This window comes from Andrographis paniculata, unplaced genomic scaffold (genome assembly GCF_009805555.1).
Source record: "Andrographis paniculata isolate CXL003 unplaced genomic scaffold, ASM980555v1 Contig71END, whole genome shotgun sequence".
NCBI lineage: Eukaryota > Viridiplantae > Streptophyta > Magnoliopsida > Lamiales > Acanthaceae > Andrographis > Andrographis paniculata.
In genome coordinates this window covers 4,028,149-4,055,471 of record NW_026137608.1, presented here as the reverse complement: position 1 = coordinate 4,055,471, position 27,323 = coordinate 4,028,149, and the positions used below count along the sequence as shown (strand labels likewise).

At 31.5% G+C, this 27,323-nt stretch overlaps 2 protein-coding genes across 11 annotated transcripts; one reads left to right on the top strand and one right to left on the bottom strand.

The window, feature by feature from the left end:
- Nucleotides 1-283: 283 nt before the first annotated feature.
- On the bottom strand, nt 284-6,724 carry LOC127264981 (GPN-loop GTPase 3). The gene is made up of 10 exons (XM_051294601.1): nt 6,325-6,724; nt 4,406-4,596; nt 4,118-4,226; nt 3,926-4,007; nt 3,663-3,748; nt 2,747-2,850; nt 2,518-2,648; nt 2,301-2,394; nt 1,619-1,674; nt 284-617 (listed from the first exon to the last, which is right to left on the bottom strand). The coding sequence occupies exons 2-10, from the start codon at nt 4,448-4,450 to the stop codon at nt 524-526; spliced, it is 801 nt and encodes a 266-aa protein (XP_051150558.1). The 5' UTR covers nt 4,451-4,596; nt 6,325-6,724; the 3' UTR covers nt 284-523.
- Nucleotides 6,725-13,785: 7,061 nt separating this feature from the next.
- LOC127264780 (alpha-aminoadipic semialdehyde synthase) lies at nt 13,786-25,584 on the top strand. Of its 10 annotated transcripts, none has more exons than XM_051294305.1 (26): nt 13,786-13,915; nt 14,625-14,695; nt 14,844-15,105; nt 15,193-15,279; nt 15,353-15,482; nt 15,970-16,143; nt 16,472-16,554; nt 17,278-17,394; nt 17,537-17,612; nt 18,723-18,894; nt 19,180-19,276; nt 19,374-19,537; nt 20,170-20,227; nt 20,506-20,646; nt 21,374-21,712; nt 21,813-21,893; nt 21,979-22,044; nt 22,259-22,376; nt 22,643-22,772; nt 23,278-23,357; nt 23,504-23,662; nt 23,862-24,099; nt 24,564-24,672; nt 24,745-24,906; nt 24,983-25,052; nt 25,427-25,584. In XM_051294305.1, exons 3-26 carry the CDS (start codon nt 14,857-14,859, stop codon nt 25,477-25,479), a joined length of 3,153 nt encoding a protein of 1,050 aa, XP_051150262.1. In that variant the 5' UTR covers nt 13,786-13,915; nt 14,625-14,695; nt 14,844-14,856; the 3' UTR covers nt 25,480-25,584. The 10 variants fall into 10 exon arrangements, with proteins under 10 accessions (XP_051150262.1, XP_051150258.1, XP_051150257.1 ...); XM_051294301.1 differs by having other exon boundaries at nt 14,625-14,701; XM_051294300.1 differs by having other exon boundaries at nt 14,625-14,714.
- The last annotated feature ends 1,739 nt before the right edge of the window (nt 25,585-27,323 follow it).

Here is a 27,323-nt window from a genome sequence, read left to right as displayed (position 1 = left end):
TAAAATATCAAGTAGGGATCTATTATAATATTTTAATGTTAAAATAGGTAGGTAGGGATACTATGAGAAATTTGTTAAATGATTGGTAAAAATGTCGAGTAAATAAAAAGTAGTAGTAAATAAAAAAGTAGTGATCCATTAAAATATGAGTACTAAAATATGAATGAATAAAATTATTTATTATAAATAAATTGTGTATAAGTATAGTAAACAACCCAAAAATAAATATTAACACCATCTCACATTATGATTTTATGAATTGATTTGCTATTAATTGATAATGTTTTCATATCTTAAATATATATATATATATATAGATTGTACTCAGAAGCCAAAATAATTGGAGGCTATAAAACTTGTGTTTCCTCATCCGTTAGAAAAATAAAATGTAACATTGCCAAGGATATCAAATCTTCTCTGGATCAGCCAGAACAACCAATGAATGGCAGACGACACCGGCAGAAGTAGAACAATGATCAGTTAAGAAGCATCACTCCGATGCTGTACAAGAAACATGAAGACTTCAATCATCCTCGGGGTCGAAATCCTTAACCTTCACATCAGCATCTTCTCCATACTGAATGCAGCTGTCAATCTGCGACAGAATGTACTGAATGCTGCGTGTAGAGAGTAGGAAAAATATCGGATTAGTTCAAGGCCTACAATAGTCATAACCGACGCTAAAATTGTGCTTAAGATATATGGAGGTAGAGTATAGTGATCGCATGAATCATCATTTGGCAAATTTGGACAAAGTGTTGAAAGATTTTGGCTTTGTTCAATTGTATTTTCAACATTCCGTTCACCATATGCAATCAACAGTATAAATTATTTCGCACATAAAAATATCACATTCAATCTCTATTTTTAGCTCAAAGTAAATCAAATTCTAAACCACCAAAAAAGCCTAAACATCAAGATAAACAAGAAAACATACCCCAATAATTCTAGATCAACTTATATTACAAACAAATAATATAAAACATGTGACTTAACTAACCAGAAAAAAATTACCCATAAAGAACACATTCATTGCTCAAATACCTGTTGAACTGAAAATGAACTGGCCTGGGGATAACTCGTATTTCAATCAAGGAATAATAGTTACATCAAGCAGGATAACCATATTCATGTTATGACGTTGACTAGTATTAGTAATTGATCCACGCATGGTAGAAGGCAGGAGTTGACATTTTAAATTGTAGACAACTAAAGACACATTTGGTAAAACTGAATGCTAACCGTTGAATGCTTGATGCATTATGACTGTTTAGTTTTAAAGGTTATAGACTGTTTATTTGATAATTGTAATATTAATATTATACCATCCTTGAGAGTAAACATACCCTAAGTTGTTTGTATATAAATTTATTCAGTTGTTAGATGCTTTTCTCATACAGGTAACAGAACGTACCATTATTTAACTCAACTTAGTGTTGGACTTAATTTTACCTAGAAAATTCAGCCCTTTTGATTAATATACTAAGATACTTTTTTGGTAATCAATAATATTAAGAACTAAGTCACAGGTAGGATTACCGAGCAGACAAACAATTTATTTATGATACCTGCTACTACATCTGAACTATAATGTAACGTGATACAGGACTAAACTTACCTGCTCTCTTTTCTCAAGTCGAGAGGCAAGAAGCTCACCATACTGTACTGATCCACCTGATACCACAGAAAGCTAAGGCAGTTAGAAAACCTTCATAACCTACTGAAGAAGTTGAGCAGCGGTGGTCATCTACATAAACAAGCAAAAAAGCCCATCTGTACACGCTACAAACATACAAAAATTGATAAAACAATATGTAGAAGTTAAGAACGCATTGCTTGAGTTCCCAGGTGTGTTGAACTTCTTCCACCAAGTTTAACACTAGATAATTTCAGAATTGCCAAGTTCATTACAAGTTAATCACACAATGCTGGTTGCAATTGAAATTGTAGTAACTTCATTTGAAACTTACAACCACAACAGAACCTTGACTACGACGTTGAGGTTGTTACAAGAATCCAAGCAGAGGTATAAAGTTGCTATACCAAATTATTGCAAAGACATTTAAGTAGACTGACACAAACATTAAAGGCATACACGGTTCATTAAGAAAATGATCAATTATAATTGGAAAACATTCATGTTAATACTTATGCACTGTTACAGAAGTGACTGAGGTTCTGAACAATCATACCTAACAATTATGTTATTGCAATGTTTTCTGTAGATAAATTTCCAGTTTGAGAGATAAAGTGTTACTTTGCATTTTGCAAATAAATAGATATCATCTTGTTGAACGTACCAATTCAATTAAAGCTTTGTTCAGTTTCCCAAATTGTGGAGCCATGCGCTGATTTAACTCAGCCAACAGTGTCCGAGGCTCTGGATTTAAGTAACTAAGAGGTAAAAAGAACCAACATCAATTTGACAATAGTAAAGTAAATACAGATGAATGACAAATTGACAAGCTTTTTAAATTATAAGGAATATGAACTTTCTGAAATGCAAACAGCACTAACTTTTCAAGGTCCCTCTTGTTTGTCACAAGGTCCATCTTAGAGAGAATATTAACATGGGGTAGCTCCAGTTGAACCATGGCAGAGAGTGAAGCCATACAACCACTTATAAACTTGGTCACATCTGTTATAAACTAATACATGACAAAACATAACATTCTGTGAATATATAATAATAAATAATAGTATCATGCCAGTGGACAAAGGCAAACTACAATAAAAACCGACATACCTGTGAATCAAGCAAGTATACAGCACATACATTGAAACTTTTCCTGTTTAAATGCTCCACAAAGTTCTTAAGAACAGGCACATGAGAGAAGAGTTCTATCTGGCCTGTATGTAAGTAGGGGTCAGGGCATCAAAACTGCTAGCAAGATATAATTAATTAAAAATAAAACGAAAGGAAAGGAAAAGAGTGCAGAGCTGTATAAAAACAAGTGAGCACACTTGAAAATAATATGAAAACATACAAAATGGACATGAAAATACACATAAATGAGATATGATTTCTTTAGCATCTAAGCAGTATAGAAGCATTGGAGCCATCACATCATTGACAAGCATGGCCATTGACAAGGAAATTAAAAGAGGAATAAAATCTTACAAGTCGGAGTCGGTACATGTATTAAGCAATATTTCAGTTAAGGATAGTGACGTAAGCAATCAATAGGCAAACAGATGTGAATCTTTGTATGGGAATGTGTAACCAAGAACTTCTCACTGAAAATTATTTCCATAATATGAATTTCAAAATTTCACTAGTAAAAATGTTAAAAACAACAAGAATCAAATTCTTAGTATCAGACCAATCTGACGTTGGATCCAAGCAACTTCAGGAATAAATTTTATTTCTGATATTAACAAACTTGGGGGTTTCATCTCAAAAAATGCTCCCTTGTGATGTTAAATCATGTTCCAAGAAGTGTGAACCCTTTGGCATACCATTTTGCTATTAGTGCTGACTTTGATGCCTGGCTCTACGCCCCTTAGTGTTAGCTTATATCTAGCTCAAGTTAGTTCCTTCTTACTTCTAAGCTTCCTCTGTATCTTATCTTAAGCTCTCATCTATAAATAAACTTCTATTTTTCAAAACAAGAAAAAAGAAGTGTGTTGGAAATAGAGATACTAGACCAGTGATTGTATACCTGGGCAGTCAAAAACTAAATAATCATCATCCAAGTAATTATCCAACTCTGTAGTCAGCCAGTCATCCAAATTGTCTTCCAGCTGCCTGAGTACTGGTTAAGGTGTAACACATATACAATATCTTGGAACGAGGATTAAAACTGATTATCAGCTCACATCTCCGTTAAATGAAAATAGTTAAAGCTTGATTTTTAAGCACAGATATAATGAAAGGTGACATTGAAAAGAAGATAGAGGATGGTTTCACAGCACAATTGGATACTCCATACAATAAAGAAGGCCACCATTTGGACCCAATCCCAGCTCCTCCATGACTTCTTCTAGCGAAATGAATTCCCTAATATCTACAATGAAATTTTAATGGTTGAGAAAAGCCAGAATATGGCTAAGCAATAGTATAACTTTCAATACATTAATGTATACATATATATATATATATTGCCCAATCACTCACCAATAGCTACAGGATAATCAAAATCTTCAGCAGCAGGATCCAAGTTCACAATGTGAATCATTCGGCCAACAGTTTCACAATGCTTATACAAATTAGAACAGTAAGTAGACTGCAACAAGAGGTGAGTGACACAACAGTTTTAGAACAAGCATTCATTTATAATACATTAAACATTTACTGGAATAGTCATAATAATTGAATATGCATGTTTTGTGGTTCTGTAACACCTAGACTAAGTGATCCTTAGGTTGAAAAAAAATAATACAAACATAAAATTAGAGGGGCAACCTTTCCACTGCCAGCAGGGCCAATGACTAATTGTGCATAACCCATAATAGATTTTTCTTCTGGGTACGTGTGAAGATTCTCAAAATCAAATTTGAATGGAGGACGGAGAAAGTAAAGACCCAAAAGAACCCAAGAACTGCAACTAAAACGTCCCAACAGCAGCAAGAAATACCAAGCTCAGCACATTTTGCCTATAAGCAGCACCACAAAGTGAAGAATACATCAGTAAACCAGCAAAGTAACAGGTAAGAGAAAAACATAACTCAAATCATCTCTATCTTCAGAACAACTTCATGTAACATTGATATGTATGTCATGTAAACTGTTGCAAACAACATCATGCAATGACCATACATATGCTCCTGAAACAATCAAAACGACACACATAGTATTACAACAATTATTATCTGCCCAACCACTTAGTGCAAACATAGAACTTCCCCATAACAATAATAGAATTAAGAAAAACGTGTGTGTTCACCTAACCAAAAAATATACACGCTTTCCGATTAATGTTATTAAAAATATAATACTTCCTATGTCCCACTGAAAGGTTGTCATTTTCCATTTTTGTTAGTCTAAATACAAGGTTATCATTTCCTAATTTAGTAATTGTACTACATACCTAACATAATAAATACCCTTCCAACTTACACTATATTACAAAAATGCCATTACTTTTATATTACACAATAATATAGGGGTATTTTTCGTCTTTTTCACTACAACTCATTATAATACTAATATTCAAAAATCTACTTACAAAAAGTAAACGGCAACCTTGCACCGGGATGGAGGGAGTATATACATACTCATCCAATATATATACTCTATCCACTAGTAATAGCCACACTTCTGCATATCTAACATTTAAATAGAATTTTAAAAAAAAAAAAAAACGACTTCAAACTAAAAGACTAAACAAATACATAGTCTGCAAGAACATAATTTGTCTTTTAATGTTTTAATTGACTTTGATAAGCCTTTATGTCTATGTTGTAAATGCTTAAGTCATCTTATAAGTGCCAACTCTCATACACAAAACAATAAATAAAATTAAAACTACACATTGAAGACAACATATCCCCATTATGACCTAACGCATTAAGAGGGAGATATCTCCATGGATGCAAGTTCCACACTTAATAAATGAAAGTATGATAAAATGGAATAGAAACATCATTCCAATATATGAAAACCTAAAAAAAATCTGATGAATTAATTGATCTAAGACAAACTACGCCACCAAAAGGGGAGAGTAAGTGCTGGGCACATCATCTCAGATTATCACTTCTACTCTTAGCATTATATTTTAGCTATGCTTGGTAGTACGATGAAATAATACTTCGGTGATGATTCTGTACTACTATAATTTCTAGACCTAGTGCTGATCTAACAATTTTCAAGAAACCACAAATTACAGCTAACATGCCAAGCACGTATGCTCTTCCGCTAACTTTGGTAAACCAACTGAATATCAATTTTAAATTGTTGCAGTCTTGCGGAGGGCAGACTACACATTTAGCTTAGCCACATATGTTTTCGAAAGGTTAATGTTCAAAGATGTGTGAGGTCCTATCCTACGTTTACAAAACCAAAGTCGGGCTTCAGGTTGACCTCCTGATGCCATCAATGACCAAGTGATTGATTCTAATTCATCAAGATATTCCCCACTTACAAGATTCTTCTTTTCCCATTGATATCACTTGAATAGAAACAACTGAAGCATCTCTCTACCACCAAACTTCAACAGATAATAAAATTATAAGAAAGGTTCCATCACTAATGAATACAACATTACTATAACCTATTCAGCCAGAATAACTGCTCATCATCATGCAATTTAATGATGGAAAAACTTTTGAAATAGATAAATAAGTAATTTTTGCAGTTCTGAACGGCTAGAGTTGTTTACTCACAATTTTGAACAGATGCAACTCAACCACTTCTCTGACCTCACGCAAATGCTCAACACACAAACTACGTGATGAGGTGACAGTGAAGCCAACGTCCCGGCGGGCTAAAGAAGAGTGAAACGACAGCGAAGGCGATCACCGGTGGGAGTATCAGCGGGGGCAGAACAAGAAAAAAGGAAGATGGGCAAGAGACGATGGGAAAAGATGTTAAAAACAAACCCAATACACTTCACCACCGGCTAGAGCAGCAGCCGCAGAGGGGAGAAAGAAGAGGAGGGGGAAAGGAGAAGAAAAAAAGAGATGAATACGAACAGGGAAGAAGAAGGAAAAACGAAGGAGAACAGAGAAAATTGGGAAAAAGAAAGAAATAGTGAGGAAGAAGAGAGGTGAGGTGGGTAGGGGCATAGGGCTGTGTTGGGGTAGGGTTTGGGCCTGTCTTTTTTTTTTTTAATAAATATATAATTAAATTATTACTCCTGTTGTGCGATAAAATTAACCTATTTGAAGAAAAAATAAATTAAAAAATAAATTATTAAAAATGATAAAGAAAAAAAAATAATTAGAAGTATATTTCTAATTAAATTAAAAATTAAATAAATAAAAATATATAATAAAATATTAAAATTTTTGATAAATAAATATGGAATAGAATGTAATAGTTAAATTTTTGTGATTTGTTAAATTTTGTGATTTGTTAAATTTTATTAAAATAGTATATTTGTTGGTATTTAATAAAATATTATATAACAAGGCATTTTTTAGTTTAAAATGTCCTATTTTATTTTTAATAAATAGTATTTAATAAATATAAATTAATTTGATTAATTTCATAACATATAGTAATAAATTTGAAATCACTCAAAATTCTTCTATTTTAATATTTTTTAAATAAACAAATATTTTACTTTACATTTAAAATTTTCTATTTTTTTTATAAAATTAATTTATGTTAATTTATAAATATATTTTTTATTTATTTAAATTATATATTTTTTATTAAAATATAAAATTTTAAAATATTTAAATATATAGTTTAAAATTTCTAATTATAGTATTATTTTTATTTTAAAACTACTAAAAATACCATTAAATTTTTTTAAAAAAAATTACTAATAAAATAATACCATAACAAATAATATTATTGAATATAAAAAATTGGTTGTTGTTTAGCAAGTGTTGACAAACAAGCATGTTCTTTGGGGTAAGATTTTAAGAATTTATGGTGTTCATTATTAAAAGCCATTCTAATGATTCATACGAAAAAAAAAATCTCAAAAAATTCAAAAAGATTGATATTTGACCTACGTGTGGCCTTTAAATAAATGAAGGTTACTGAAATGAAAGACATATGCACAATGGCTCATAACTATTTTTATTTCAAGTATTTAATACTTTCATCTGTCTAATTTAAAATATTATTTTTATTATTTTTGTTCGTTCCGTACAAAAGTATTTATTTTTTTAGTAAAAATAATTATATGATAATACTAAAATACTCTTAATTTTTATTTAAACTATAAATATATCATTACACACATAATTACTTTATATAAATAAAGTCAAATGACAAAAATGTTAAAACTTCTTACATATTTCACTAACCACTAAAATACCATTTTTTAATATACTACAAAATTACAAAGGACCCATTTCATAAGGAACAGAGGGAATAGGAAGTAGATATTGGGGAAAAACCAAGGGTTGAGCGAATTAGTGTCTATTTTTATTGGTTTGGCGAAATTTTTGTTAATTTTTATAATTTTTGTGTTTAATTTTTAAATGGAAATGTTCTTATTTGATGGTGATGATCAGCCGTGTTGATTGGTGTATTTCTTTGCTCATTTGTCTTTAATATTGACAGATTTTTTGTCAAAATTGCAATGTTCGATAAACATCCAATTTTATAAATGCATTTTTAGGTGTACTATTTTTATTTTTTTTTTAACTTATAACTTTAATATAGGCAATTAGTTCCTGATCAATGTATAAATTTCACATATTATTGTATCTATTTGTTTGAAAAATCCACATTTTAGCACCCTCCTCGAACGTGGTTAATTATTTTGTTCCACATATGGAACGAAGAACAACATGACAAGTTTTAGAAGTATTTGTGTTACGTACCACTAATTTAGAATTTACTGTTTTTTGTAGTATAGATAATTCTTACTTTCTCGAAGGACTGAGTATTACATAAACGACAAGATTACAAAGGCTTCGTTATGATATGAATGATGGCTTTCTTTTAATTTATAAGTCTTATGCTTAAGGGGCAAAAATATGACTTAATGGATATGCATGAACATATAAACTTATATATCGAAACTAAATTTGGCAATCTCTCATTGTTATTTATGTCAAAAATAAAAAATAAAAAATGAAGATTATTATTTATATTTTCTCAATATTAGGTCCTGCCATATTGAATTGCCCCATTCAATATGTTGTGGAAAATAAATTGTTCTCAAACTTTCAAGAAGCAAAAACAATTCATGTAGATAGTGTTATAAATGGTGTTATAAGTGTGAATCATGTAAAAATAGTTGTGTTGGGAAGATGATGTCAATGAAATAAAATATCGTGCGTCTGATATGAAAAGAGAAATTTATTTCTATGAGGTAAATCAAATTCTACGTCAAGGTATTCAAGTAAGAACAATGAGATTCGATATTTATGTTCGTACTCCAGCGAAAAGCGTTAAAAAATGGCAAGAAAAATTACATAAAGTATTATTTGAGCAATTTCAATTTTTTTTTTATTTCAATATTCATTATGGTATGTGTGTTTATTTTACTTTGTAAGGTCAATTGATGCTTCTTTCAATTGACAAAGCCAACATCATTTGAATATAATATGTGATGTAGGAAGAATTGGTATAGATAAGAATGTGTAGCATAGATTTTAACATGTTATGTAGGACGGATTGCTATTAATTTTGATTGCTATTAATTTTGAGTCCATTTGATTTATGTAGTAGGACGGATTGGTATTAAGTTCAAGGGGCTTAGATTTGTGTAATTTAATTTCATGGTGTGGTACGTGTTGTTATAGTTGGATTTATATTTTAGTTTGTCTCCAACAACCGTGGTAATCATCGATTCAGTGGTGGCATCAAGTTTGTCCGGCGGCAACAGGGTAGTCCGAGAGCAGAGGGAATTTTTTTTTTTTTTTTTAATGTAAATTTGTATTTAATTTTTTTTCTTATTTTTTAATGTAATGCAAGAAACAAAGCACTATGTCGCTGGCCGATAGACACCCCATGCCAGGACTGCCTCCACCGGAAATAAGGGCTCTCCGACCAAACTCGCTCTAATTGTTGCCGTCTGTCTGCTCGGTCTTATCCTCCTTGTCCTCCTTCTCCGCCGGTCGAAGAAACAAAAGTCCAACCTCGGTCAACTGGAAGCCACTCCCGTCTGGCAGCATCAACCACATTACGCCGTCGCTGCAAGAGAATTAATCACCGAGGCGGCAACACTCATAAACGCCGCCGCCAAAAAGTCCGACCAATCCGACAAGGAGATGGCGGTGGCGTCGGAGAATGGAAGTGCCACCGTTGATAAGCTGCTGCAGATCGGTATAGCTTGCTGCGATGAGGATTTTTAGCACTAAGACAGTTTAAATAAATGGATGAGTAAATGTGATTATGGATAATAAAAGTAAATGAAAACGTGGAGTGGAGTGAAAAATAAATACGTGAAAAAATACCGATATATTTTATCTATAAATATTTTTTTGCATTTTAATTATATGTAAACTTAGATTTATATATATATATATATATTTGTTTACTTTAGATTGATTGTAACTTATACTCCCTCCATTTAGAAGAGTTATATTTACTTTTGACGCGGTGTTTAAGAAATAATAATATTTTAATTATAGTGAGCAGTTAAAAGTAGTGTAATGACATTTTTGCCCTTACTTTTTTGTGTAAACGTAATGATGTGATGTAAAATAAGGGTATTTGTGGAAAAAATAGGGTATTTAATGAAATGTATACTTTGTAATTGGACGTCCCAAAATAAAAACATGTAAATTTTGTAAGCGGACGGAGAGAGTATATTCTAAGTTTTATTAATTTTAGATAGATGTAATTTATTAAATTAGGTCACATTAAATAATTAAATAGGATATTTTTTCTTAAAAAGAAATTAATTTATAGACATTATATAATTTAATATAAATTAGTGTATGGATATAATGTCATATATATATATACTATTGGATTTGTATAAAAAAACATACATAGAAATAAGTATAATTTTGCACAAGAAAAAATGCTATTAATTTTATCCCGAAAAAATAAAATAAAAAAAAAGAAGAAATTTGTATATTATTGAAAGTAAAAAGAACACGTTGAGATTTCGGTGTCTGAAATGAATTTGATGCTCCAAATTTCAACCCCAATTGGATGGTAATTAATAAATGTAACCTCAAAAGTACTAAGAGGGACATGATCGACATGAGTAGCTCTAACCGTCATGAATACCAAGAAAGTTCCGCATCATCGAAGAAGCCATCATGGAAAATCTCACCTATTGCTTTGAATATTGATCTCCGTAGGTCTGAATCTTCACTTCATTCAAATACCAGCCATATGAACTCTAGTGCACTAGCATCCGAAAATCATGTATTCACGAAGTTCTTTCATGATTTGTTTCGAGATAATGTATACTTTCGGAATTTTTTGGTGACTTATTTCGAGACAATTGAAAATCTTTGGGTACTTTTTTGTGATTTATTTCGAGATAATTCATAGTCTCTGAATATTTTTTGTGACTTATTTGGAGATAATTCAAACTCTCGAAGTATTTTCGTGAGTTATTTCGACACAATTTATGCTCTCAAAATTTTTTCCGTAATGAATTTCGAGACAACATATCTTCACAAGTTTTTCCGTAATTCATTTCGAGACAATGCATACTCTTGAAAAAATTTTGGCGGCTTATTTCGAGACAATTCTAAATCTCGGGGGTTTTTTCCGTGTCTATGTCAAGACAATATTTACTCTAAGTGGTGTTTCGAGAGAAAGATGTAACAATGTATTGTTATGAACTAATCTTCGAAATTATGGTCAAGATAACGTGTCGCTATAATATCACAAACTATGGTTGAGATACTGATTTGTCTCGAAAAAAAATTCTATGCCACACTATTGTCTCGGTGGTTTTCGCTGAGACAATTTTCTGAGACAATGTAACGCTTTTTTGGTAGTGAAATGACAACAATTTAAATATGTAAGTCAAGAGATTATAAAAAAAAATGAATCTGGATTATGAGCAATAGGTCATAAATAATGGAATGAGTTGAACCAAAATCTAGGGCCAAAATATCAATGACGAAATAAAAGCTATAACATAAAAATTAATAATTTTTCTCACATATAGGTATAATTTTCTTCTAAATTTATTTTTATTTTTACTTTATTATGAATTGTGAATATTTATTTACAATATAGCTTTTTTTTTTCTTTAATATTAATTATGCCTATAGTTTGTCTTTTTTATCAATTAACTTTGGCTATTTTTATATCCAAATTTTATTGTCAAAAGAAAATTTATTGTTTAAAATATAAAATTAAACTAAATATCATATTATATAATTAACCATGTAGTAGCGGATTATACACTAATATTATATTAATTACTAATTTCTTACTATTTTTAAAATTCTAAAATTACAAAATCTTTAAAAAAATATTTGTCTAAAAAAAACATAAATCTCCACGTCGACAAGAAAAAGTAAATTGCAAAAAATATCCTACATTTATATCTTATTATCAATTTTGTCCTGTATTTATCTCATTGACAAAATATATCCCATATGTTTACAAAAGTCGTTATTTATATCATTTTATTGCGCGTGAAATTCACACCACGCGCCCTTACGTGCAATCACGCGAGGCCACGCGCGGTCAAATGATAAAAATAGCAATTTTTAAAAATATGTGGAATATATTTTACCAAAAAAATAAATATAAAATAAAAATAATAATAAGGTATAAGGGTGGAATAGTTTTTGCAATCTTCCCCGAACTTATCCTCTCAATCCATGAATAAATAAAGTAGTACAAAGCCCAACCCATGAATAATCAATCATACATTCATATCATATAATGCAACGACAAATTTTGAACAAAATTATTTATTATTATTACAATAAAATAACATAAATTCTTTCTAGTTTGGGAAAGTCCTTATCTATCATGTGACACGTCGTATATCATATGGTACATCCTCTACACGCCTTTATCCACAGCGTTTCGTATCCAATCAATACACGACACTCTAACAGATCATATTTATATATAAAATCATTATAAATAAAAAAATTTTATTTATCTTTAATATTAATTATTATATCAAAATATAATAAAAATTAAAAATATTTGCAAAAATATTTATACTATTAGAAGAACATTTATAGGACAAGTTAACGGACGGATAGAGTATAGCTTAGTTAAAGGTTGAACAAGTTTTCTGTTTATTTATTTATTTATTTTATTAACAAATATGTGATTTTGAGTTTGATATTTTTTTTTAAAAAAAATTAATCAATATATGTTTTTTCAATATTATATTTAATATTATTATTATTATAAAAAAAACCATTAATTTTAACTAAATCACTAAATTCAAATTTTAACATTCTTTAATAACAAAATTTTAATATTCAAAATTCAAATTTAAATTCAATACCCACAATCAAATACTTTATTTATTTATTTTTTAAATATAAGTAATGTATATATATATATATTTAACCCTAAAAAGTGTTATACTGAAGTATTTTAAATTTGAAAATACAAAAAAAATAAAATTAAAAAAAATGTTAAATACATTATTTCAAATAAAAAAATAATAGATAAAAATAGATTTGGAAATAAAATTGAAGATACCAAACAAGGTGGTTTAACTTTAATGTACGCTAAGTCATTCAAATGTATTTTTATTTTTTTATTTTTCATCTAAATTTATTTCAATTTTATTTTTTTAGTAAAAGAATATCACTTTTCTTTAAAATAAAAATAAAAATTTTTATTTTTACATTTTTCTAAAAGAAAATTCGTACCCGATAAAATAAACACACAATTGCATGACTATTATTTAATCTCTCATATTTTATGAAAAATGCAAATTTGTTCACTTATTGGTACATGCACCTAATACAATTATACAATATATATATACATAAAAATCATTATTTAATACAAAAAAAGAATATTCATATTTTTTAATAAAGTAAATTTTATTTATTTTTAAAAATAATAAAAATAATAGAAAAAACTACTTCACTCAAATATCATTTTTATAATTTAAAATAAAAATAATATTGATTTGAATTTAATTTTTTTAACATAAATTTTAATTTAAATAATATTTTTAACGTAATATAGAAACAAAAACATGTGCAAAATTTTTGGTAATATAAACACACCCATGTGTGTATTTGTGTGGTGAAAACAACTAAAAACTTTACATTTGCATAATTGGATTGCTCAAAGAAAAGCGGCTGACGCAGACATTTGGACGAGGAAATCGCATACGAATCGGAAAACTGATCCGATCATCTCTGAAGGATTCACTTTCTGCAAGTAAACCAGTCAATCTTGCTACTTTTCATGGTTTTTTATTTATTTACTCTTTTTCCTCTTAATGCTGTTCCTTTCGTATGAGTTCATTTTGGGGGTGTCTATTGGTAGTCTTTCTGGTACGTGATCGTTGCTGATGATGTGGTCGATCCTCTGAAAAACATAAGTACAGCTTGTCTTTCTAATGCTGACCCGGAATTGTAGCAGAGTACTCTTTTTGGAAGGTGTTCTTGTTGTGCAGTTTGATGTTTCGTGATTCTTTTTGCCCATGCATGTTTAATTGAGTAGCCATTCGTAATTTCCTTCTTTTTGTTGTACTGGAAAATTGCAATGATTCAGTAATTTGTGCTTCTGTTTGCCGATGTGATGCTCCGAGTGATGGGTGGTTTTTAATCATCAGAATTTTATGTTTTCCTACGAGCTTGAATTTTGGAAAGTTTTCTTTGCCTGGACTTGGAAACGGTTGATCGTTGTGGGTAATGATACGAACATGTCAAGAGATGGTTATAAATATTTTGGAGTTTTAGAATATAGGTAACATCTTTAGTACGTTTGAATTTTGGTACAGAATTCAGAAGCATGGCCGACGGTGTACTGAGATCATTTTAAGCAAGCAGTTTACAAGTTCGATTTAAGTGGACATTTGATGTTCTCAATTTTATTTTGATTTCATCCCTGAATAACTAAGCTGTTTCTATCTGCGTTACTGCAGGGTCTGCAGGGTCTGTGATTAAGTTCACTTTGGGTTTTGAGTTCATTCATTTTTCTTAATAGTAGTCTGAGGTGAAGGTTAGCAATTGAGGTGCAATTCTTGCGTTATAATGTTATGCTTCAAGAACATTTTCTTTAAATGGTGACAGATCCAGTTGGGCATCTACATGTAAAACATATGAAATTAAGAACTTAAGCTCTGATTTTCTTGTTTGCTCAGGTTGTGTTACGCCATGCTTGGGAACGGAGTTGTTGGAATTCTGTCTGAGTCAACAAACAAATGGGAAAGGAGGGTCCCCTTAACCCCGGCACACTGTGCTCGGCTTCTGCATGGAGGCCGGGGTGAAACTGGAGTTTCTCGCATAATCGTGCAGCCATCAACAAAGCGTATTCATCATGACACACTCTACGAGGATGTAGGTTGTGAGATATCAGAGGATTTATCGGAATGTGGCACAATTTTGGGTATCAAACAGCCAAAGGTGGTTTAGATTGCTGTTCCCTTTGGTTCCCTCCTCAATCCTTGTGCTAAATACTATGATAATCAGTCTAAGCTTCAATTGGTGCAGTTGGAGATGATACTTTCTGACAGAGCCTACACATTTTTCTCCCACACTCACAAGGCACAGAAAGAAAATATGCCTCTTCTTGATAAGGTGTGTTTCTGTGCAATAAATAAAAAAACTTTTGGCTGGCCTCTGCTTCAAGCATAACCTTCATATTTTGTAGATTTTGGCAGAAAGGGCCACTTTATTTGATTATGAGCTTATAACTGGAGATCACGGTAGAAGATTACTGGCTTTTGGAAAATTCGCTGGAAGAGCTGGGATGATTGATTTCTTGCATGGCCTAGGGCAGAGTAAGCATCGTAACGCTTCTTGAGAGGTTTACTTACTTTTGTTTCAGATGTGCATACTTTTTTATAGATATTTCTGCATACTTTTATGAGAGAGTTAAAGGCTTACATACATGAATCAATTTCCTGCTCCATTGCAGTCTGGCGCACTTATTTTTATCAAAGGACAATAATGCTTGATGTGGGAAGCAACCATATGATTTTTTATTTGCTTTATATGAGCAACAAGAGAAATATTCAATGTCCTCAAATGCTTATGCCCTGAAGATGACTCTTTGGGGTTGTGTTTTTGGGTTTCACAACTTGAACTTTAATGTTACCCCTGACGAGGGTAGCCAACATGTTTAAATTTTAATCTGATTTAATTCTGAGTTTTTCTATTTTTTATTTTTATTTTTAACTATACTCCCATATTAATACCAGAATCTAATTTGAGACTTGAGAGCATGAGGCTAGCATATGATCACTTCTGTTTATTTGATTTTTGCAGGGTATCTTAGTCTGGGATACTCAACACCCTTTCTGTCTTTGGGAGGATCATACATGTATTCTTCTTTGGCTGCTGCAAAAGCAGCAGTAATTTCTGTGGGGGAAGAGATATCTACAATGGGACTCCCATCCAAGATTTGTCCCCTAGTTTTTGTTTTCACTGGCTCTGGAAATGGTATGACAAACTGCTAATTTGCCTTGACAATTTTTTTTGCCTGAGAACTCCTGGATATGTATGCACCTCAACAAATATATAATTAGGATACCTTGAATCAGTACCATTTTCTTCACCACTCTTTACCATAGTTCCCTGGATTAATTTAGTTGATAAAAAAAATCAAGCATTCCTTTAATGGCCCAGTCAATCTAACGACTCCTTAGATGGCAATAGTATGTCATGATACTTGTTTGAACACACAGAGTACTGATTAAACTCATGATTTATTTATTTATTTTTTGACACTATGCTTATGTTTGTACTTAAAGTTAGTTACTTTATGCAGTCTCTCAAGGAGCACAAGAAATATTCAAGCTTCTTCCTCACAAGTTCGTGGATCCAGGCAGACTTCCAGAACTATTTGATGCAGTAATTTCATTGAATTCTGCACAGACCACATATTTTGTGTGTTATCTGCTTAATATTTCTCATAGTACCCATGCATGGAATTTTCATAATAATTTTCTATTTGAGTAAAGCACTTCAGTTCACATAAGTTCATTGAAAACCAAATCCAGGGAGTTGTTTGTAATTAACATTTAACAGCTCAATGTCAAAAGTTTCAAATAAATTGTTTCTAATAATTACACATTCTTGGCACACTCAACAGTGAGTTTTATGAGTTAATTTTCAGAATGGTGCACCCAAGAGCCCATTTGTATCATATTGTGTCTTCAGCTTCATAAGCATATTTCTAGCACTCTATTTGCAATAGATTTCATGGAGTTAGTGTCAGTAGATTGCCCTGATTTAGGTTACTTCACTTTATATAGCCGCGGCTATGTCCTGTTTGTTCTGCAATAAATCTGTTATATGCATAGGATCCTTCTATAAGACGAGACGATCTCAACACTCCCATTTCATTACCATCATTGAATTCTCTTAAAATGAAAATATCAATGATATTCTACATGATGTTGCAGATTATAACCATTGCTTAAGTTTGGTGCTTTATATCCTTGACCATATATTTGCTAATCTTTTAATTCTTCTACTTATGTTCTCCATCTCTCCTGTTTACATGATAAGGTGTTCCTCACAGTGTATACATCCCATATATTTACTTGTCTGATATTGAAATTCGTTTTGTAGGCTAATGATTCTAAGAAAGTGGGAAGAACTTCAAAAAGAGTATTTCAAGTATATGGTTGTGTGGTAACTAGTAAATACATGGTGGAACATAAAGATCCTTCCAATGTCTTTGACAAGGTGAGGTCTTAAGCTCTAGGTAACATCTTTCGCTGTTTCTTGTTTAGTTATGCATGTATTAAAGAGCTGCTCCTATTAATTTATGTTATTATAGAATAAGAGTGCACAATAAGAATCTTCTTCTTCTTCTCCATCTTGTCAGGCTGACTATTATGCACATCCAGACAACTACAGATCTGTTTTCCATGAGAAAATAGCCCCATATACATCTGTAATTGGTTGGTATCCATTACTCATGTGCAAGTATTCTTAATGAATTCATTTCTGGTATTGTGTTATTATTGCTTTGATTATTATAGCTGATGAAATTCATCGTTCAAACTGCGGGAGAAATATCTTTTATATTTATTTCCTGATTGACTAACAGTTTATAATATCTTTTATATTTCATTTTTCAAACTGCGGGAGAAATATCTTAAGCTGATAGACTATATATTTAGGGTTTCTTCATATAAAATCTGAAGGTTGAAAACATTAAAATTGTTACATATCTTTTATAATTAATCCTTATTTGAGCAATAGTAATACAAAACTAATTCTTATTCTTCTCAGAGATTCCTGTTGCTTGTTTTTCTCCTTTCATGACTCCTCCTTTCATTTTGTTAGATTGCGTGAAATTGTCTGGGCTATTTGGCAATGTTGCCTTGGAAAGAAATGCCATGGCTTCAGAGTCAATCAACTTTCTAAAGGTTTTCTAGCAGGAATTTCTGTCATTCCCCTGCTTTCTAGTTTTTCTCTATTAATCATTGGCATAGTATGGCTAATGATGTTGCTCAACTCAGCATTTAAGACTTTTAGAATCTTTCTGGTCTTACTGCATCAACATGGATTCTTTTTAATTCCAATAAGAAGGGCTGAACTCAATCATATATCTGTAGCTCAATCTCTTCTTCTGCATGTGTTGCACTCCTCTAGCAGTTAGTTGTTTAGCAGTACTTTCAGAACATGCTAAAATATATTTTCTAAACCCCATTTATGTCACAAACATTACTCTAGTCAAGTCATTGATTCTTGCCATACGTCTTACTGTTTTACTTCAACCTTTCGTGTTCTGTCTCTGGTGCCCTGAATTCATGGGAATTTTTTAATTCCCATAATTCACTCCTACATGAGTTGATGGTCATATTGAATGAGGCAAGGAAGTGCCCTTTTCAAGTCTTCCTTGGATTTAGGAATCACAGAAATCTGTAATGTATTCTTTCACTAGTCTGCATCTAACACTCTAATTTATTGCATTGTAATTTGGATTATCCCTCCGCATCCTTGTCTCAATATAAAATCAGGGAAAAATTATGTGATTAATGTTGAACTCTTATGCTCTCTTTCAGTCAATTGTATGTACTGGGAAAAACGATTTCCTCGGCTATTGACTATCACACAACTGCAAGACCTGATGAAGGGAAAGTGCTCACTTGTTGGAATCGCAGATATAACTTGTGATATAGGTGGATCGATAGAATTTATTAAGCAAACGACATCAATTGATTTACCTTTCTTTAGGTAAATATATTGACCTGGCTTCCCTCCATGAATTTCCGGGCTTCACTTTCTCTCTTGCATTGCATTTTCACTTTCCTTCAACATGAATTTAACTGTTACCCTTACAGAGAACCATGAGTATGCACATGACCATGATATCTAGCAAAGTGTTCAAGTTTGTACCGTAAAGTCAAGTTAACCTAATGTTTCTGATATGACAACTTTTATTTCCCCTCACTTTAGTTGGGTGTTAACTTTTTCTTTTCTTCTGAACTTGTTTATAATGTGTTGAAAGTTGGAATCCAGATATGATCCTCATGATAATTCATACCATCATGAGATGGACGGAAATGGCATCATCTGCTCAGCTGTTGACATTCTCCCAACTGAGTTTGCAAGAGAGGTTCCATGACTTACTGCTTGACTTTCCATAAATTTGATTCTGAAATATATTGAAGCACATCGGCTTTACAGACTTCTAACTGTATGGTTGATTATAGGCTTCCCAGCACTTTGGAGATATTCTCTCCCAGTTTATTGGAATCTTGGCTTCTTCAAACTCCTTTGATGACTTACCTGCCCACTTAAAGAGAGCTTGCATTGTTCATGGTGGTTCACTGACCTCGTTATATGAATACATTCCAAGAATGAGGAAGTCTTTGGAGTAAGTTGTAGATTCAATCTTCCCCAGAGTGTTTGCTCATAGGGCTTTCTTATCTAACAATTTTAATGGAAATTTGAATACATAAGGCCGTAATCATATTGGAAATATATATGGACCATTAATTTTCATGGAATGGAGACTCTATTTATAGAGTGAGCATTCCTATACAGCTATACAATAAATAGAAAAGGTGTTTAGCATTGAAGAACTATAGTCCTGACACTGATGATAATTTTAGAACTATAAAGTTGAAAAATAAATGTGAAAAATATAAATATATTTTCTTGTAATAGGGATATACCATGCTCATTCTCAACTGCATTACATTCTATTTTTGAGCAAACAGATGGAATCAAAATCATGAGAAGTGTCTTTTAGAATAATGGGTTATCTATGAGTTTAGTTATGTGGTTTTGATGACTTTGTCTTTATAAGGTTCCATTTGTACTTTGCTCCCGTTCTATGCTTTTAATGGTACATGGGACATAGTGGTTTTGTTGTTTGTCAGCTAGAGTGGTGATTAAGTTTTTGCTTGCTTAACTTGTTCATTCGCCTCGAGTTAGTCTCCAAACAATTGATATATATGGTTCTCCTTCTCTGGCCTTTTGTGATTGCTTTTTCTTCCTTGGCAGGGATTCATCACAAGCTCAACCATCTTTGCAGCTGGCCAAAAAGAAGCACAGTACTTTGGTAATTTTTACTTGATTATGTGTGTGTGTCATCATCTTTTCTTTCAGTCTTTTCTTCTATACCTTTCAAATCTACTTGTCTTGACTGAGAGGGTGGAAAAGTTTCCCTTTTAACATTGAAATAAAGACCAGATCCTTGTCACAATATGATGCTTGATTATTTTTATTTTCTCTTGCAATTTAATTATATTTTTTCTTGATTAAATCACTGTTTCATTTAAATAGTCCAATTCATATTTCTAATGCTTCTGCTTAGCATCGCTGTTGCTAATCCTGTAGATCTCTTTAAGCGGGCACTTGTTTGACCAATTCCTGATAAATGAGGCATTGGATATCATTGAAGCAGCAGGTGGCTCCTTCCAGTTGATTAAATGTCAAGTCGGTCAAAGCACAGATGCTATGTCTTATTCAGAACTCGAGGTATTATTATTATTATTATTAATTTATTGCAAGATGTGGCTTTCTTTCTTTGATGCTTTATGCTTATTCTGTCTCTGCAATGTTTATTCTATCCTGTAAAGTAAAAGAAATCATTACCAATACATGATAAGCAGAATCATTAGAATAATCTGAGGTGGTCCTAGACATCACATCAAAATATCTACTTAATTTGAATGTATTATGTCAAGTCTCATATTAAGGTTTCATGATTTGATTTTATTGTTTTGTATCCAAATGAAGCAACACGTTTTTTTAGGGTGTATGTACTTTGAACTTTGGAGAGATGTTGTGGGTGTGTTCTTCTGACCATTTTTCTTTTAAACTATGCAACTAATAAACAAAACATTACATCTAAACCATTATTAACAAAAAAAAAAAAAAAAAAAAAAAAAAAAAAACAATACAACATTAGATTTTGAATAAGATGATGAGATAATATTTGTATAAGTATTGAGATATATTTGATTTTAAATACTTGCTAAATCATTTTAAAAATTATAGTTCAATAAAATATATTGGATATTGATATATAAAAAATAATCAGTGAATAACGTCCAAACAGTGAATATACACTGAGGATTTATAAGATTATAAATGGTTGGGTCCCACACTGATAAAAAGTTTTTTAAGATATAGTGTGGGGTGGCATTTGAAATGCCAAAAACTTCTTTCCTGCTTAATTGACAGCTGCACACTTTTCTCACAGGTTGGCGCAGATGATAAAGCAGTCTTAGATGCAATTACTGATTCTCTAACATCTCTTGCCAATCCAAGGGAAGGAGAGAGTAAAGATAATAGAGTATCTTTCAAGGTTGGGAAATTTAGAGAGACTGATAATATGGAGGAAAATGGAGTAAAAAGGGAAGCTGTTGTCCTGATTTTAGGTGCTGGACGAGTATGTCGACCAGCTGCAGAATTTTTGTCCTCTATTGGGCGTAGTAGTTCATCAAAAAACTGGTTGAACTCATACATGATTGATGGCTCAAAAGAGAGGACACTTTTTCGTGTTATTGTTGCTTCACTTTTTCTAAAAGATGCTGAGGAGGTTGGACTAACATACTGGAATCTATTACTTAGATTTTCTGCTAGCCTCCTGGTTATTGAAGATGTCATGAAATTTTCATGTGAACTATCATTTGGAGCAGATAATTGAAGGAATTCCAAATACAACTGCAGTTCAACTTGATATTAGCAATGAGGAAAAACTCTGCAATTACATATCACAGGTAACCTTATGAAGTTGTTCCATGTCTTGATTTGGATTTTTGGTTCTTGATTTGGGATGAATGATTTCATCACAGTTGTCTGCAGGTTGATGTAGTAATCAGTTTACTGCCTGCAAGTTGCCACAGTACCATAGCAAATGCATGCATTCAGGTCAGATTCTCATTTCGTAAATATAATTATTATTCTTCAGGTGCAGCAGATAAACCTAACTATCTGGCATGCCTAATTAAACTTGCCTTTAGGTAGTCCTTTTTATTACTTTTACTGCTACTACTACTAATAAAAACAACAGCAATTTTCAGATTCACATAGTGTCACTTTCGAATTTCATTATCATCTACATTCATTCTAACTACCGATGCAGTTTGGGAAAAATCTTGTCACAGCTAGTTATGTTGACAATTCCATGTCCAAGTTGGATGAATCTGCCAAGCGTGCTGGTATTACAATTCTATGTGAGATGGGATTGGACCCCGGGATAGGTGAGTTGTGAAACTCAGACATGTTGATGTTTCAGAGAAAAATCATGTCATCTGTTCAAATGTTGGTAATAGATTCCTGGAGTCTTTCCGAGATCAATTAACCAAGTTGAACTTGACAAGGAACTTGGTTTCAAAAGATTTGAGCTAAGTTTAAAATTAGATTATATCGTTTTATGACTATTAAAATAAAATGTCTAGATTGTGTATAAATTACATTCCAGAAAATAAACATTAATCAAAGATGTACTGAAATTGTTTTTGTCCAGACCACATGATGGCAATGAAGATGATCAATCAAGCCCATGCGCGTGGGGGGAAGATCAAGTCCTTCACTTCTTATTGTGGCGGTCTTCCGGCTCCAGCTGCTGCCAATAACCCATTAGCTTACAAATTTAGGTGATTAGTTTGGAATTCGACTTCAATAGAAATTTCTTTAGTTTCTTATTCCATGCATGACCTTGTTTCTCATCTTGTCCCTAACTGTCACTATTGCTTGCATGAACATGATTGCAAATTATTTTTTAAGTGATTCAAAAATATTATAAACGATTAAAAAGTAACTGCAAAGGCATATTAATATAACTAAGATATGAGTAATTCTGTTAGAGTGAAGTGAAAGAATTATATACTTTGTTTTCATGAACTTAATCATTTATATAGAAAGATACTAGCATATTAAGATTCAATTCGAATGCAATCAAATGAGCTGAATTTATTCTTCAAATGAATACTTATCTTCTTTGCAGTGAATTGCAAACCTATTTTAGTTCCATTACCTCTTTATGTTTGCTTCTTCCTTTACTAACATACCGATGTGCTCTTGAATTAACATGTATGTCATGTATTAAGATGTTTTCGACCTATTCTGCAAACAGCATAATAATCATTACTACTTTTTCAGTTGGAGTCCAGCAGGAGCTATACGAGCTGGACGCAATCCAGCCACATACAAACAGAACGGAGACATTCTACATGTTGATGGTGAGCAAACAAGCAGAATACTGCTCTGAAGTAAATTTTGCCTGGAAATCACCAGAGTTAAACTTTTGCCTTTATTTATCTTTGAATAGAGCAATCATTGGTCTACCTTATATCCTTTTTGGTGATTCATTAATCCATATATGCAGGGGACAAGCTTTATGATTCTGCTTCAAGAATTCGGATTCCAGACTTACCAGCTTTTGCACTGGAATGTCTTCCAAACCGGGACTCTTTAGTCTATGGAGACCTTTATGGAATACAAAATGAAGCATCCACCGTCTTCCGTGGAACCCTCAGATACGAAGGTAGTGTCTTTTCTATACTTCATCTGATTAATATACACACAGAATATCCAGTGATCATATAGGAATCTTCAAATTCATGAAAACAAATCAAAGCTGAAACTTAGCATGGTTAATTGGTTGCCAGAAGGAAGACATAAAATCATCCGACTAGTGTAATAGAACTATTTGAATTAAGGTTGAAATGATGTTCTTTTTGCAGGTTTTGGAGAAATAATGGGAACATTAGCAAAAATTGGTTTCTTTAATACTGAAGAATCCTCCATTTTCAAGAGTGAAGCAAAGCCAACATTTAGAGCCTTTTTATTAGAACTTCTCCAACATTCCGGAAAAAACTTGGAAGATCCAGTTGTAAGTGAGAAATTCATTGCAGACCAGATTGTTGCTTGTGGCCTCTGCACAGACAGGGACCGAGCACTAAAAACAGCCAAAACTATTCTGTAAGTTCAAATTATGCAATTGCAAAAAAAAAAAAAAAGGCAAAACAACATAAATCCACCTTGTAGTTCATGAAAATTGTATGAAATCCCCTATTGTTTTAAAATTGCGTTAGACTCTCTTATAGTTTCAAAAGCCTTACGTTGAATCCCCATTATGTCATTAGTTAACAACGAATAACTACGAAGGTTCTTAAAAAATTCCATAACTACTGAATCATAGTTAACTAATACGAAAGAGGGGGTTAACTATAGAGTTTTAAAACCATAAGAGAGTCTGATGCAGCATGCAGTTTTAAAATAACGGGGTTTTTCCCAAAATTTTTATAAACTACATGTGAGTTTTATGTTATTCTGCCGACAAATAATGAAAACATTAGCTGTAGGCTTTATATAGATAACTTTTTTCATATAATGATTTAGATTGCTACGATGCTACGTCTCTTACACATGCTTTATGTGAATAGATTTTTGGGTTTCCATGAGAAGGAAGAGGTACCAGTATCATGCAAATCTGCATTCGACATTGCATGTATGCGCATGGAAGAAAGGCTGTCATATTCAGGTCAAGAACAGGTAAGGTTCAATTTTGGTTGCATATTACAAACACATTCTATTAAAAAGGGAGGCGATTTGTTGCGTTCATAGGATATGGTGCTTTTGCACCATGAAGTGGAAGTGGAGTTCCCAAATGGTATGCCTTCGGAGAACCACAGAGCAACCTTGCTGGAGTTTGGAAGAAGCATTGAAGACAGGCAGTATACTGCAATGGCTTTGACAGTTGGGATTCCTGTGGCCATTGGAGCTCTGGTATGCACTTTTTATTGGATGCTTAAAAACTAGAAAACGGAAAATAATCTTGTTGGAACTTTCTTTGCATTCTCAGCTCTTGCTTGGTAAGAACTTAAGATCAAAGGGCGTGCTAAGGCCTATAGATCCAGAAGTATATGTTCCAGGTAAACTATGCTCACCTATTTCTCCTCTTACAACCTTTACAATTAAAATTTTTAATGTACTTTGGGCAAAATTGTTTATAATATAATTGTGGTTTGGAAAGTCTGCACTATTTTTGCAGTTATATTTATATAAAAACCGCATAAACATTCTTGTATTTTAGAAAAAATCACAAAATTTCTTAAAAATTGTGCGAGACTAAAAAAGTTATGTGCAATAATTTTTAAAATACTAGGAGCTTCCATACGTTTTCTAAATCACGAGAAAAAAATAATACAAACTTTTTTTACCATAAATGGATTATGAGTAATTTTTCGAAATCTCAAAAAAAAAAAAAAAAATCACACATCATCATCTTAACATTGTATATTTACAGGTCTGGATATTCTAGAGGCCTATGGGTTCAAGTTGTTGGAAAAGATGGATTGATTATCCATTCTCTGTTTGGCTGTCTCCACACACTATTGATATTGATGTCCATTTATTGAACCTCATTTCTATTTCTAGGGTTTAATAAAATTATGAAAGAAATAATGTGTGTGCATATATATACTATTGGAAATTATGGTATAAAAAAACCCTATGAATATATATAATATTGGAAATTATGGAAGTCTAATAGAAAAGTTAAAAGCCCGAGAAGGCAAAAAGACATCCAACTCAAGTGGAAGTCTAATACTACAAGAAGTTCTTTCTAAAGTCCAAAAAATCTAAGAAAAAGTTGGAAAAATCTATTTTTCGAGTAAAAAGATCCATTGTTTTCTTATTTAAGCTTCTTGTGAGAGATTTTTATAAACTTATTTATTGAATCTATGTGAAAAAGAATGAACAAGGCAAAAACAATTGAATTCCAATGATACCTATGTATAAATTGAAACTTTTTTAGATGGGATCTAAAGATGAAAGTAGTGTAATATATTTGGAGAAAAGGTCAAAACTTAAGAAGCCCAAAAATGTGTGGCTATGAGAAGAAGCCCAAACCTCTTGGGCATGTAGGTTTGGATAATGGGGCAAGACTCACGCAGTCTCTTACTCGGTCTAATTAAATCATACCATTATTATTTTTTTATCAATTAAATTTAATATATATTTATATTATTATATTCATTATTCATCAAATCAATTATTATTTTAAAACTTCCCGATCTAAACAAATTTATTGACAAAAAAAAAATATAAATTCAAACATATTTTAAATTTTAAATAAAAATCAAATTCAAATCCAAAGAACTATTTAATGGATTAAAATGAAAGAAAATTCGATGTAAAATTTAAAAGGGGATTTATGAATGAAGGAAAAAGGAGACGTCTATACACATCCAAAAAATTATGATTCCTCTAATTTTGTTTGTTTGTGTTTTTATTGTTGTTTTTTATTTTCCTCTTGTATTGCATATTATTTTCCCTTTTAATTATGCAATTTAGTATTTATTTTCGTCCTTCAAATTCTACCTCTTTTTTTTTTTTTTTTTTTTTTTTACATTAATTATATTATTTTATATTATCTTTTCCCTTGTTCATCCATTCCAAGAAGACTAATTCAGAGGTTTTTTTAAGCCTTCGGGAAGCCCGAATTTCATCGACAATAGTTAGGATATTCATATCACTACTCAATTATACTTTATCTGATTTTTTTGCTTTAATTTGAATGGTAACTTTTATATAATACTTTACGAGAGAAAATAATGTATCTATGGTGATTATGTACTAAATAAATTCAAGCAAAATTCTGAATAAACAAAACCATAAATTTTATTTTATAACTATTTCTGAAAATCTTTAATTATTTAAATAATAATATTTTATTCTACTACACATTAATTTGCTCAAATAATTTTCAATAAATAAAAAATTGTATAAAGTTGAAATCTAAATAGTACGAAGTTATGAAAATTTTAATTTAAATAACTTCATTAAATTTTAAATTAAAATTAATATATATATATATATATACATATTAAAACCCAAAAAATGAAAAATAAAAAATAAAATTAACCGAGTTCATACAAATTTACTGGGTTATAATTCACTCCATTGTCTATTATGATTTGAAATGAGTTTGGTCATATAATCGTTGTTTCGGATTGTTTAATAGAAATTTGAATGTAATATTTTGAAAAAAATAATATATTTTATTTTTTTGGATATGGATGACGATGACCAACGCTAGGAGAAGTTTGATGCAGACAGTACAATAACGGGGACCACATGGAAAAGGACAAAGGTAACCCAGTGAACATGGAATTCGAGTATGGCATGCCCGCGGGTACGAG

Excerpts from the sequence above, each read along its gene's own strand:
- LOC127264981 (XM_051294601.1), bottom strand. The coding sequence starts at position 4,450 with ATGGGTTATGCACAATTAGTCATTGGCCCTGCTGGCAGTGGAAAG. Across the intron at positions 4,008-4,117 it reads TGATTATCCTGTAGCTATTG|ATATTAGGGAATTCATTTCG; the intron begins GTGAGTGATTGG and ends ATTTCATTGTAG. Across the intron at positions 2,649-2,746 it reads TATACTTGCTTGATTCACAG|TTTATAACAGATGTGACCAA; the intron begins GTATGTCGGTTT and ends GTCATGTATTAG.
- LOC127264780 (XM_051294308.1), top strand. The coding sequence starts at position 14,857 with ATGCTTGGGAACGGAGTTGTTGGAATTCTGTCTGAGTCAACAAACAAA. Across the intron at positions 15,483-15,969 it reads CTTGCATGGCCTAGGGCAGA|GGTATCTTAGTCTGGGATAC; the intron begins GTAAGCATCGTA and ends TGATTTTTGCAG. Across the intron at positions 23,663-23,861 it reads TGGAACCCTCAGATACGAAG|GTTTTGGAGAAATAATGGGA; the intron begins GTAGTGTCTTTT and ends TTCTTTTTGCAG.